Source organism: Halichoeres trimaculatus, unplaced genomic scaffold (genome assembly GCF_033239565.1).
Source record: "Halichoeres trimaculatus isolate MK-OKI-2021-1 unplaced genomic scaffold, fHalTri1.1 fHalTri1_scaffold_1, whole genome shotgun sequence".
NCBI lineage: Eukaryota > Metazoa > Chordata > Actinopteri > Labriformes > Labridae > Halichoeres > Halichoeres trimaculatus.
Window position 1 is genome coordinate 41,400,982 of NW_027437179.1, and position 12,688 is coordinate 41,413,669.

At 39.4% G+C, this 12,688-nt stretch overlaps 2 protein-coding genes across 2 annotated transcripts; both read left to right on the plus strand.

The window, feature by feature from the left end:
* Positions 1-253: 253 nt before the first annotated feature.
* cyc1 (cytochrome c-1) lies at positions 254-5,723 on the plus strand. The gene is made up of 7 exons (XM_074673127.1): positions 254-396; positions 2,213-2,403; positions 2,520-2,646; positions 2,749-2,906; positions 2,989-3,149; positions 3,276-3,376; positions 5,142-5,723. The coding sequence occupies exons 1-7, from the start codon at positions 316-318 to the stop codon at positions 5,244-5,246; spliced, it is 924 nt and encodes a 307-aa protein (XP_074529228.1). The 5' UTR covers positions 254-315; the 3' UTR covers positions 5,247-5,723.
* A 3,312-nt stretch (positions 5,724-9,035) lies between these two features.
* On the plus strand, positions 9,036-11,707 carry LOC141789564 (homeobox expressed in ES cells 1-like). Its single transcript, XM_074669046.1, has 4 exons — positions 9,036-9,144; positions 10,992-11,164; positions 11,291-11,392; positions 11,510-11,707. Exons 1-4 carry the CDS (start codon positions 9,036-9,038, stop codon positions 11,705-11,707), a joined length of 582 nt encoding a protein of 193 aa, XP_074525147.1.
* Positions 11,708-12,688: the final 981 nt, after the last annotated feature.

Consider the following 12,688-nt stretch of genomic DNA (forward strand, 5'->3'; position numbering starts at 1 on the left):
CACGAACTGTAATGAAAAATTCTATTTTTTCTGCAGTTCGTCCATAAAGTGAATTAGAGTGAATTTGGATAAGCTTTTATAACGTAAAAGGGTGTTGCAGTGCGTTGTGTTGTGTATTAGTTTTTCTAACTTACATTTTTTTTTTAAATATTTGTCTTTTTGGCTTTACTTTGAGAAACGATACCGGAGTCTCATTTGAATACAATGCATTGTACTTTACAGTGTCTGGTTTTATTTTGAAGGTTCCGACCGGAAGCCCTCCAAGTCTAGCTTCACGCTCGTGCAGGCAGTTAGCTCAGAGGAGTTCAGAAGAAGATGGCGGCGTTACGAGTCGTGGTGCTATCGGGGAGCGGTAGGGCTCTCCTTGGCACATCGAAGACTATCAAGACCCAGACGGTTAGTCGATTTATTACTTTTATATCGAAAAACATTAACGTGGTGTTTATTTGTTGATATTTTGACGTCTCATATGTGTTTTTAGTGTCTTAGCATTCAGCTAATATTAGCCTGGTCTCAGTCAATGGGGTGAGGCAAGGTCACTCGTGTTCTCACACATTTTTACTACACCTGGAAAGACTGTGGCATTGCCTTTCAGTGTATTACGTTATTCTTAAACTGCTACGTGAGATATGTGTTATTACTTGTTACAACACTCACTCCGGATATCTTTAAGTCTAGTGCCAAACCTGTGCCAGAAATGCTAGCCGGTTAGCTTTGACTCATGATGCCGTGTGAAGCACCCGGCAAACCGGCAGCTCAAGCCCCTTCAATAAACTCACAGACACAAGTATTGAATAAAATGTAAATGACACTGCACTCTGTCATAAATTGTTGCATGTGTTGCTTTTGATTCGGTGTTTGTCGCCAAAGAGGAGCGGCGGTTTGAGATACAGATCCTGTAGCCTGCTATCGAGTTAGCTTTTCAAGGACTGTAAGGACTTCCGTTGACGTCATAAGCTGGTTATTGCTTTACATTTTGCCTTAAAGTGCTGTTATATTTTACTTTTAGTGAGGTCAAAACCTGCTTTAAGCCACGTGTCATGTTTTTATCTGTTTACAAGTGAAGCGTAATGACCCTTTTCATTAGTTTATTGATATCAGATGTTGTTTAATGTACAACTGATCTCCCATAAGTGACCTTTTAATGTACGGTGACGTTTCAACTGATGTTATTCAGATTTTGGGGCAGCAACTTAGATAAGTGTCTTTGAAAAAAATCACTCTTTAAACTAGTTAGTCTCTCATCCAGTGTGCGCAGACACTATCACTGAGTGCATCACAGGACATTAAGGCTGGTGTTTGTGTGGACTGTGAAGCAGGGATGCTGTCATGTGATACCTCCTGCCCGGTTACAGAAGCACCCCTGAAGGACAGTTTCATAAGATTGAAAAGGTGCGATAAATGTGCAGGGAAATTAAATAGACTGAAAGTTATTTAGGAGTATACTATTTTGATTGAAGCAAGATGTACTTGAAAGTTGTTTTTAACATCATTGTCCCCGTCTGTGTCTTTGGCCTACAGTCCAATTTGAATCGTTACCATTTCAATGCAGACAGCTTTAAAGTAAACCCAGCATTGTTGTTAACACACATTTAAACCAAGTTTCTATTCAGACTGGTGTAAAATTTGTGTTTAACCTCGATATTTAGTGACATAAACAAATAATTTATCCACTTAGTACTGTTTTAAAAAGTAAACTGGGGATCTAGAGGCTTCAGGAGAAGGCAAAATCCTACGCTTAAACTACAGAGATAAGCAGAACATCCCAAACTCTAAATTCAGCCACCTCTTCTGTCATCTTTTTCGATTTAGATCTCTGAAGGGTCTTCATTTCAACTTTAAAATCAATGAATTTGTTGCTCTGGTGCAGCAACTCTTCAGCTTTTGAAATGGTTGATGGAGGGTGGACATAACAGATCCCAGATCCCAGATCAGTTAGAAATGCACCAAGATTAGCTTACAGAGGCTGTTGTTCTTGTTGGGTCAGTCTGCTTTGACCCCCCACCCCCAACTTTGACCATTTGCTGCAAATCATCCCCCGCTCTCTGCCTCCTACATTTCCTGTCCCTAAAAAGTCAAAATGCTGCAAAAGAGTAACTTCAAAAAATGTCCAGATAAGCTTGAACTGGACATTTGGGGTTGGAAACAGGACATCCTGGTTGTTGTTCTGGAATAATCTCCTCTACTTTTCCGTTTTGTTGTTTCTGCGTAGGCCAACATGTCGATGGCCAGCCTGTCAAGGAGTAAGAAAGTCGCCCTGTCGACCATTGGTGTGATCACAGCTGGTGGGGCGGGGCTGGCTCTGATGCTGCACCAGTCCGTCAAAGCTTCAGACCTGGAGCTTCACCCCCCTAACTACCCCTGGAGCCACGCTGGGCCCCTGTCCTCGCTGGATCACGCCAGGTGGGAAGAACAGACACACACATGCTACTTTTATTCACTGTTTTCTTTTTGTTTGACGTCATTTCCACCTGAGAGGAAACCCTGACCCTCTTTTCTCTCCATCTCCGTCTGTGCAGCATTCGTCGTGGGTACCAGGTGTATAAGCAGGTGTGCTCAGCCTGTCACAGTATGGAGTACCTGGCCTTCAGAAACCTGGTGGGAGTGTCGCACACAGAGGCTGAGGTCAAAGCCATCGCTGAGGAGGTGAGACTTTCATTATTTAATCTGAACAGTAGATGGCACTGCTGAGCTGTGTCCCCTCTAGTTTAAGGTGTGTGGGTTAAATGATGTGTGTGTCCTGCTCAGGTGGAGGTCGTGGACGGTCCTGATGAGAGTGGAGAGATGTTCACTCGGCCAGGAAAGCTCTCAGACTACTTCCCAAAGCCCTACGCCAACCCTGAGGCCGCCAGGGTCGCCAACAACGGAGCTCTGCCTCCAGACCTCAGCTACATCGTCAATGCCAGGTAATGGAAAACAAACACAGCTTGTCGTGGAAACATCACGTTTTGAGGATGCTCAGGTTTTGACTTGTTGTGTCCCCCTCAGACACGGAGGAGAGGACTACGTGTTCAGCCTGCTGACAGGATACTGTGAGCCCCCAGCAGGAGTGCAGGTCAGAGAGGGGTTGTACTATAACCCGTATTTCCCTGGACAGGCCATCGGCATGGCCCCGCCCATCTACAACGAGATCCTGGAGTATGATGATGGTGAGGAAAGATTCATGTCTTCACCTCTGCAGGTGTACGAGGCCATCATCTGTCACCTTGAGCTCCTCAGGTTGTTGTGGTCGTCTCACACTTTTGCTGATGTGTGTTGTGACTTTGTCTCCACAGGAACTCCTGCCACCATGAGCCAGGTTGCTAAGGATGTGTGTACTTTCCTGAGGTGGGCTGCAGAGCCAGAGCACGACCAGCGCAAACGCATGGGACTTAAGGTACAGAGTCAAATTTATCCCTAGAGAAATCTTTATGGAAAGAACAGACCCTAGTTTCTGTATCTCGATTTTAAGATGAACATGTTTTCTGAATGTACAGCTCTTAAAAATGTATGTATATTCTAAAATCAAAACAACAGTAATCCCATTAACAGTTGCATGCTTAGATTCAAATGCTATTTGCCACTATTTTCAGATACTTTGAGATGAAACCAAAGCAGCTTTATGCTAATTTATCAAACTAAAATAGAGTTTAGTATCATTTAAATCAGTGTTTATCCGATTGTTTCAGACCAAAGACCACTTGACACCCTCAAAACAGACCACCAAGCCAGAGCCCTGGAAAAAAAGTCCAGATGGACTGATGTATTCTTTAGTTATCAGGTTTCATATCCTTGCTAACTAACGATTTGTAGCACGAACACGGTGTGGTTTAGGATCCTCTTTGTTTCCAGTCCAAAAAAATCCAGATTGTATGGACTCACTATGTTTTTTTTTTCATTTCACTTTGGAAGTGAACTTTTCATGTCACATACTGATTGAAAGTTTAAAGCAAACTAGCACTAGCACTTCTACTGCTAGTCAACAGCGCTCACTGCAGCTACATCATCTCGCTGTTGCACCTTTTTCTCGCCTGTGTCAGAGGTTTCCTCCTCTTTCTATTTTCTTTTTATTGTCGCCTTCTTAAAATACAGGAAGGTAGGATTTTATCAGTGGGCTTGTAAATGAAATTATGTTAGCAAGATGGTTTGTCAAGGAGGAAGGTTTCAGGAAAGTTTTGTAAGCCCCAGGGAAATTTTCTTTCTTTTTTCTTTCTTTCCTTTTTCTTTCTTTCTTTCTTTCTTTCTTTCTTTCTTTCTTTCTTTCTTTCTTTCTTTCTTTCTTTCTTTCTTTTTTTTTTGTGAAACGTCCCTCAAATATATGATCTATTTACAGTCATGGCAGACTGCTAGTGGTCCACGAACCACAATTTAAGAAATACTGATTTAAATCACTTTTGTTATTTGTAATTTACCAATAACATCACAGAGTGAGCGCACATTCATTTTTTAAAGACACAGTACTTTTGGAGAAAATGTGAAACAAATATGTTCAGGCAGGGTTCCCAGGGATCCTTAAAAAGTCTTAAAGGCATTGAATTCATGAATCTAAAACAAGGTCTTAAAATAGCCTTAAAAATGTCATGTTAGTATGATTGTTAACAGTCCCAAATCTCAAAATAAATACTAAAAATATTTCTTTTTCTTAACTTTCAACTACTTAACAGAGTAACTCTTGGGGTAACATCACACAATCACAACAGCAAAACCAACAAACATTAATGTGGTTGCAGCTGGGACTCTATTAGTTAACTATCTAACTGATGTGTGATGTCGTGAATTTGGTCTGAAATTTACTTTCTAATGGTCTTAAAAAGTCTTAGATTTAACTTGCCTTAAGCTGTAGGAACCCTGTTAGGCCAGTTTTAATTTCCCTTACTGTCTGAACTTATTACAGCTGTGTGTCTTCAACACTTGTTTATGGATTATTTTTTTTAACTCTTGACAGGAAAAGTTGAGTTACAGGCAGGAAAGGTGGAGATCCTTCCACAAAGCTGGTTGTGAGGTTTGGGTCTTAGTCACATGTCTGCAGGTTAATGTTTAAATCCAGTTTCTGAGGTGATGAAAGCTGTTTTGAGGGTTTTCTGAGTTAAGAGTCATCGGGGTTTGGATTTGAAGGATTTTTGGTGAGATCGATCTTAACAGACTTGTTTTTCTCTCTCCAGCTGCTGATGGGCTCGGCCATCCTCGTCCCTCTGATCTACTACATGAAGAGACACAGGTGGTCCGTGCTGAAGAGCAGGAAGATCGCTTACAAGCCTCCCAAGTAAACGGAAACGAGCGCACCCCTACCTGGGCTTAAAACCTACCAGAAGGGGGCGCGTTCAACAACCCCACAACCCTCGGCTCACAGAGACCACACAGACAAACAGCTGACTGACATGCCTTTCTGAAACAGGGGTAGAGTTAAAGAGTATATATTCTATGTTCCTTCCTACAGAGAAATGCCTTTCTTTTAGCCGCCGGCGTGCTGCAGCGCATCGTGTGACGTGTGTGTCAGAGAGTTGTGGCGTCCTTGAACGCAGCCTTCACAAAGTCTGTTTGTTTTATCTGCTTTGAGACATCGCCGTGAGCAGTCTGCGTCTTGACATCTCGTATCAGAAACTTTGTTTCAATGAACCGATGCGTTGATTGATGGTCCCTCTTTGTAAGATAACCACAGAGTTCATGTACGTCCTTCCTGTCCTCTCCTCCAAGCAGCCTCTGAACTTCTGTTTTACTGTACAAATAAATTATCTTAAAGGAAACTGTCTGTGTGGGGCTTTGTCTTGTTTTAAAGGGGGGTGTCTCATACTCAGCTTTAAAGGCTGCGACCACCTCTGTTCACCTGCATCCACACCTGTCATGTAAATATTCAATAAAGTCGTCAATCAACAAACTTTCTGATGAAGTCATTGTCAGCTGCCTTTAATCATTAAAGGACAGACTCACCTGTCAGGTGTGTGTCATAACCAGCTCACAAATGTCCTCTCCCTTTAATGTTTGAATCTTTTTTGATGATTTCTCAAAATTTGAGGCACAGCATATGAAGGATTGTAGATGTGAGAAAAGCAGGGTTAAATTTTAACTCCTGAGACTTTTGCATTTTAAAAGCTGGAGTGTCACAAACCTGTATTCTTTCAGACTGCCAGTAGGGGGCAGCTGACAGTCTTAAAACAGATCATAGATGTACAGATCTCTGAAAGGAAGCGTCTTTCTCATGCCTCAAACTGATAAAATACTTTTTGTGTGCGTGACCACCCAGGATGGTCAAGTGTGTTTTCATCCTGACAGATCCGGTCTCTCACGGCTCACAGTGGGTAAAGGTCAGCTGGTGACCCCAAAAGTTTTCACTTTAGCACAATCTTTCTGCACTTTGGTGCTTGTTTTTTAGACATTTTGTTAAAAGACGTTCTCCTGTGTTTGTCTGGAGATCCTACATGTAACCATGGCTGCATTGTTTACATGTGAAATCAGCTTTTAGCAGCCTGTAGCATGTCAATGCTAACTGGTGCGAGGCCAGATGCTTCCCACAAGGTGAGGAGAAGGAGGTGAGGACGACGTGCTGGTTCTCAGGTGTGAGCTAAGAAGTGACGACATGGACCTGTCCTTCCATCCATCGTTATTGGGAACGTAAGATCTATCTCCAATAAGATGGACGAGCTAGCTGTGCTAACCCAGCAACAGAGGGAATACCAGAGGGCAGAGTAGCATCATGCTATTCAAAGACATGGCTAACAGAGCTAACAGCAGACACCAAGGCCACATGTGAAGAGCTTCACCTGCTGTGAGCAGACAGGATCCAGGAGACAGAGACTCTCAGTCCTGGACCCTGTGGAGGTGGAGGCTGGCTGACTGGACAATGATGGACAAGCTGTCAGCATCTATTTTCTTATGGAGCTTTTTACACTTTCTATACACTTTCTTACTTTTGTTTTCTTGATTGCTGCTGTAACTCCTCCTGAATTTCCCCTGGTTCAGAGCAGGGTTTCTCAAACCTTTTCAGACCATGGACCCCTTTTAGGTGAGACATTGTTCCATGGACCCCCTCATTATTGTACAACTGATTAGCATAATATGGATACTAGGGGTGGGAGAAAAAATGGTTATATGATATTTTGGGATTTTTCTTTTGGCAATATCATTTTTTTTTTTCAAATTTAAATTCATTTCTGTCTTTGTTTATAAACTGGATTTTAAGTTTCCACTTTTCTCCAGCAGGGAGCAAAACGTTTCTCTCTGACCGATGTGATGTGTGTTTTATGGGAAAATATGGCTCCTGATAGTCTGTAGACATCATCAGTTAACTTTTTCTCATGGTCTGGTGTTTAAAACAAAAGCAAAGTAAAAATTGGAAATACTGAAGAATTGCAATTTAAGTTAAATCGGCACCCAAAAAAGTTGTGATAGAATCAAGTCGTTCATGGCAGAAAACTAAATCAGGCAAAAAAATAGTTATTTTTTTATGCTTCTACACATTTTTTTTTTGAAAAACACATGGATAATACCTGATGACCTCAACAGTTAACAATGTATGCCATAAAAAGTACAAAAACTTTGAAAATGGCTCTTTTTTATAAGATTTTCCTGGAGGCAACACTGTACAATTGAGGAACAGCCCATTGAAATGAATGGATCAAGAAATCTGAACATATTTTATCCAAATTTACATGACCTATTTAACAAAAGACGTCACTTCTCTGGCTTTCAGGAGAGAAACTTGTCATTGTGGGAAAATTGTGTGGAGGATCTGAGCCTGTGCTCTGTGAAGAAGGCTCACAAAGTTCACGTGAGTAGACCAGAGCTGACAGTTTTGTCTGAACTTTACTAAAACTAACATCAAATTTATCTCTTGGTGAAAACTGTAGAGGTCCAAAACAAAACTTAATGACCAGTTTGTTTTTGAAAAGTTTGTAAACCCAAAGACAGTTTTGAGGAGGGAAATTGGTCAAGTTGGGCCTCGCAAGAAAGTCTGCAAAAAGTGATTCTGTATGACCTCCAGAGGGTCACATGACAAATTCAAACACTTTTATTGGTACCTTAAGGTGTTTTCCCTTTTTTAAGAGTATTTCATGTTAACTTGGATGTGTTGTGTGAGTGTAAAAGGCCAAAGATGGGAATGATGACATGATGGTGATCTCCTGTCAGCCTGAAAGAAAGTGACGGCGTCTGTTTCCCAGGATCACGATTAAGTTGAGATGAACTTCCTGTCGTCCTGCAGCCGTCACACCTCTCTGTGCATCCTCTCTGTATTCCAGGTTAAATAAACAAAGTGTGCTGTTGGTTTAAAGCTGCTTCACACTCTCATTAGGAGCTAATCTGCTCCTGAAAAGCTTCCTCCTCCTCCCTGCTCCTCCCTGCTGCTCCATCCTGCATTCACACACCACCAGCTTCATCTGCATCACAACACACACAGATTAGCCTAATAGCATTAGCGCTCCTCAGCGCAGTCATTATCATTTTTATTATGATTATTAGATTAAAATGAGTCATGCCACAGCAGCCAGAGGAGGGGTTTTTTAACGTGGAAATGAAACTGATTTTCTACTTTGGTAATCCAGAAGAAAAGAGCAATTACTGTTTGTTTTTCTGTGCGGCTGGTGACCATTTTTCAAAAGGAGCTCCACCTAATCTCACGCTGACAGCAGACGGCATGAGGGAAAAACTGTTTTTGTCTGCAGCAAAGTTTGTCAACTCTTAGTTTGTAAACTCAGAAACTTTCAGTTCCCTCAGTAACACACACACACACTCCATCACACACACAGAGCAGAGATTATCTGTTGTATGCAGCCTCAGGGAATCTCATTCTCATGGAAAAATCACTTCTTGGCTCTAATTGGTGGCCAGTGTAAATCCTCCTCTCCCATTTAAACCAGCAGGCAGCGGTTTGTCTTCCTGCTGCTTCACGTATTTACCCTCCGCTCACCTGCTCTGTTGACTTTAGTCCACAGGTCAGAGGAAGCTTCATCAAGAAATCTGGTTTCTGGGCCTGTTGGACTGAGTAACTTTGGGTTATTTCAGGTCTTTATTTCCTACACTTGGAGCTCTCACCTCTCAGGAAAGTTTATAAACTAGTGGTGATGGCGTCTGTAACAGCACAGAGAAGGCCGGCGTTTTCCATCGAAAGGATTCTGGGTTTGGAGGTGGAGAGACCGACGAGCTGCCTGAAACTGCACCGACCCTGGACAGGTGAGGGGCCAACGCTTTCTGAAACTTCTGTGAAACTGTCAGTAGGGTTTAAACTGTGTGTTTCATGTTTTTACAAAGTTTAAAGTCAATTCAAGCTTCGATTGGCCTCAGATTAAGGCTGAACCTCTCAGGTCATTGATGCTACCTGGTCCAAATTAAATGTAAAAAGCACTGAGCATGCCCAGTTTGTCGGTTTCCATCCATTTGGTTTGTCTCTTAGGTCACATGTTTCAAAGAGAGTCGTAGAGTTCAAGCCTCTTTTTTTTTTTTTTTTAGGATAGGATAGTAGGATTTATTCAGTCTTTATACATAATACAGTATTTTTCTCAAGACAGACTTTTTTAACAAACCAAAATTCTTGTGTTGAGTAGAGACTGAGAAGGTACAGGCTGAAGCAGGATGCTAATCTGGGCCTAGCCTACATATTCATAAAGATAAAAAAAAAAAAAAAAAAAAAAAGGCTTCCAAAAAATAAAATATAATAAAATATAATATAAAAAATATAATATAATATATAATGCAATAAAAAACAATATAATATAATATAATATATTATAATATAATATAATATAATATAATATAATATAATATAATATAATATAATATAATATAATACAAAACATTAACTATAATTTACTATAATTTAATTTAATTTAATTTAATTTAATTTAATTTAATTTAATTTAATTTAATACATTGTGGATTAACACTCTTAATACATGCAGTCATGACTTCTATCTTTCTGTAGGCTAGATCGATAAAGAGACTACCGGTCTGGGAAAACTTTAAAAAGACTGGAGGAAGTAAAAGAGGGGAAAGTCTACTTTCAGGTTTCACCGACTCTTTTTTTCTTTGGTCACAGCTTTCATAATGATCATTTATCACTAAAAGCACAGAAGATAAGAGAAGAAACCTTTTTTTTCACTCTTCTCGGAGTCAGCTTAAACAAATATGTGAAATATTCGCTACAATCTTTATTCATATCACAAAAAGAGCAGTTAGGGTCATTAACAGAGCAGGTTGTAGGACACATTCACTGTTCCTTCAATTGAAACTGTTAAAATTACTTGATTGAATACAATATCAAACGGCACAAATCATGTTCAAGACATAGTCAACCACCAGCAAATATTCAGGTCAGGTTTTGTCCAAGGGAGGAAAAATATAATCTAAGGGGATTGTTTTATTTTAAAAATGTGAAAGCGAGACCACAAGAAAAAGTTTTCATGTGTTGGTTCATGGAGTTAAACTTTGGAAATGTCTGAATGATGAAATAAATCAAATGTCCAATGAACAGTTTTTGTACTTTATCAAATGTTTATTTATGAAAAATTTTCTCTATTATGTTATCAGTATTTAGTGTATTTTGCCTCAGCAGTTATTAGCTTAAGTCTTGTTTTATTATTTTGAAGTGTGTAAATTAAATTATTGATTATTAATGTGAGGAAAAGGGGTGGAACTAGATACGTTTTGACTTTCGCTCACTCTTTTGGAACATGCAAATGACAATTTCGTTTGGTTCCTCGGCTGTTGTACTTTTGTTTAAGAATGTGCTTTGTTCTGTTTATATATTTGCGCATGTTCAAATAAAACAAAACAAAATATGAAAAGGTAGAAGAGAAATAAAAGATTTAAATAGTATCATCAAAAGAAGTCTGGATTTAAAAATAAAAAAGGCATAATACAATTTAAAATGAGAATGTAAATAAAGCACTGAGGAAGTCAAAATGATTGACTTTGAAATAAGTAGAATGCACCAGGTCGTAGATCAACAGTTTGTGGGTTTATTTCAGAATAACGAGGCTTTATGTTTTTTTTACTCTTTTTCTTTTTATTCATGAATCCAGAGATTGAAGCCGAGGAGGAGAACAGAGGAAACAGTCTGTGTTCAAAACACCAAAACTGTCACCTTTCTCATCTTCATCATCATCATCATCAAACTCAGCAGCTGCACTCCACCAGGCCAACGTCAAATTGGTACATCGGACGCCGACCACGCACGGCCTTCACCAACAGCCAGGTAACCACTCAGTCAGTCAGTCGTTAGATCCTGGGACCAAATATTCAAGTTGAAGGAGATTTTATCTAAAACTAAAGCCCTGTGTGTGTGTGTGTGTGTGTGTGTGTGTGTGTTTGTGTGGTATAGGTGAAAGTCCTGGAGTCCGTGTTCCAGATGAACTGTTATCCTGGGATCCAGCTGAGGGAGCAGCTGGCAGGGAGGTTGGACCTGGATGAGGACCGGATACAGGTTCAGTCAGCTCCCTCTTTAGATCCAAACTTTGATTTTTACATTTAATCTGAGAGGACATTCAAATGTCTCACATTTCCCCTGACTGACGTTTTGTCCTCTCCGTCTGTGTCACAGATTTGGTTTCAGAACCGCCGAGCCAAGCTGAGACGCTGCCTCAGAGAATCCCGTCTGCGGCTGGTTCAGACGGCTGTGGTCGACCTCCAGGTCGGACATGAGGTCATAGGTCAACTGAAGGCCCAGAGGGATGAGCAAGAGGAAGTGGACCGAGATCATCTTCACCTTGAAGCAGTGGAGGATGAAGAGAAATGCTGATTAATTATGATGTACAGATGAACTGTCAGGCAACAAAAACACTGATTGTCCGATACCTGCTGGATCAAACTTTTCTTCAGAATGTTAAATCTTCTCTGACATATAAGTGTTTAATGCCTTTTTTTATCCTACACTGTAAAAAGTGAAATTATAACTTAAAATATTGAAGCCTTTGCCTGTCTGTTGAATGATTTCTCAGTAAACATGAAAACATTAACACAGGTGAGGCTGACTGCTGTTAGATTCACAGGTGTGAAGTGGAGGAATACAAGACATAAATGATCACACAAAGGTAAAGTAAGGCTCTGTCTCAACTTTTACTTCTAGTAGATTAAAATAAGCCGATAATCTGGGATTTGTTATTTTAAGTGATGTCAGAAAAATAGTTGTAATTGGAATTCTGTTTTCAAAAAAAATAATAATTAAAAAAAAGTAATATTATCATTAATAATAATAATAATAATGATAATAATAATTACTATTATTATTATTATTTTTATTATAAAAATTACAATAATAATTATAATTATCATTATTATCAATTATAATAAGTATAATACAAATTGTACAGCATCTTTTAAAGTATAAGTTAACAAAATGCTTAATAGCAGAAAAAAATAGATACAATAAAATTAAGCACAAATAAACTATAAGAAAAATACCATCTAAAAAGAGGTTCAACTCAACAAATACAGCAAATACATAAGATTAAAAAAAAAAACTGAAAAAAGAGATAAATGAATAAATGAACTAATAAAAAGTACATGCAGAGCCATCCTTTATTTATAACCAGTGTTTAACCTTTTCAACCGCTACTTATGATTTGATATTCGGAATATAGTTGTATATTTGTATAACTTAATATACTTGACATGAGAAATAAAAATTCTTACTTTGGAAAAACGGATTTCTCACAGCTGAAACATATGAAGAACCGAAAAGACAAAAAAATAAAAAATAAAAAAATAAAATAAAAAAGAA

Coding starts and splice junctions, on each gene's coding strand:
- LOC141789564 (XM_074669046.1), top strand. CDS start 9,036: ATGGCGTCTGTAACAGCACAGAGAAGGCCGGCGTTTTCCATCGAAAGG. Junction 9,145..10,991: donor ACTGCACCGACCCTGGACAG/GTGAGGGGCCAA, acceptor TCATGAATCCAG/AGATTGAAGCCGAGGAGGAG. Junction 11,393..11,509: donor TGGATGAGGACCGGATACAG/GTTCAGTCAGCT, acceptor TCTGTGTCACAG/ATTTGGTTTCAGAACCGCCG.
- cyc1 (XM_074673127.1), top strand. CDS start 316: ATGGCGGCGTTACGAGTCGTGGTGCTATCGGGGAGCGGTAGGGCTCTC. Junction 2,907..2,988: donor AGCTACATCGTCAATGCCAG/GTAATGGAAAAC, acceptor TGTCCCCCTCAG/ACACGGAGGAGAGGACTACG. Junction 3,150..3,275: donor GATCCTGGAGTATGATGATG/GTGAGGAAAGAT, acceptor TTGTCTCCACAG/GAACTCCTGCCACCATGAGC.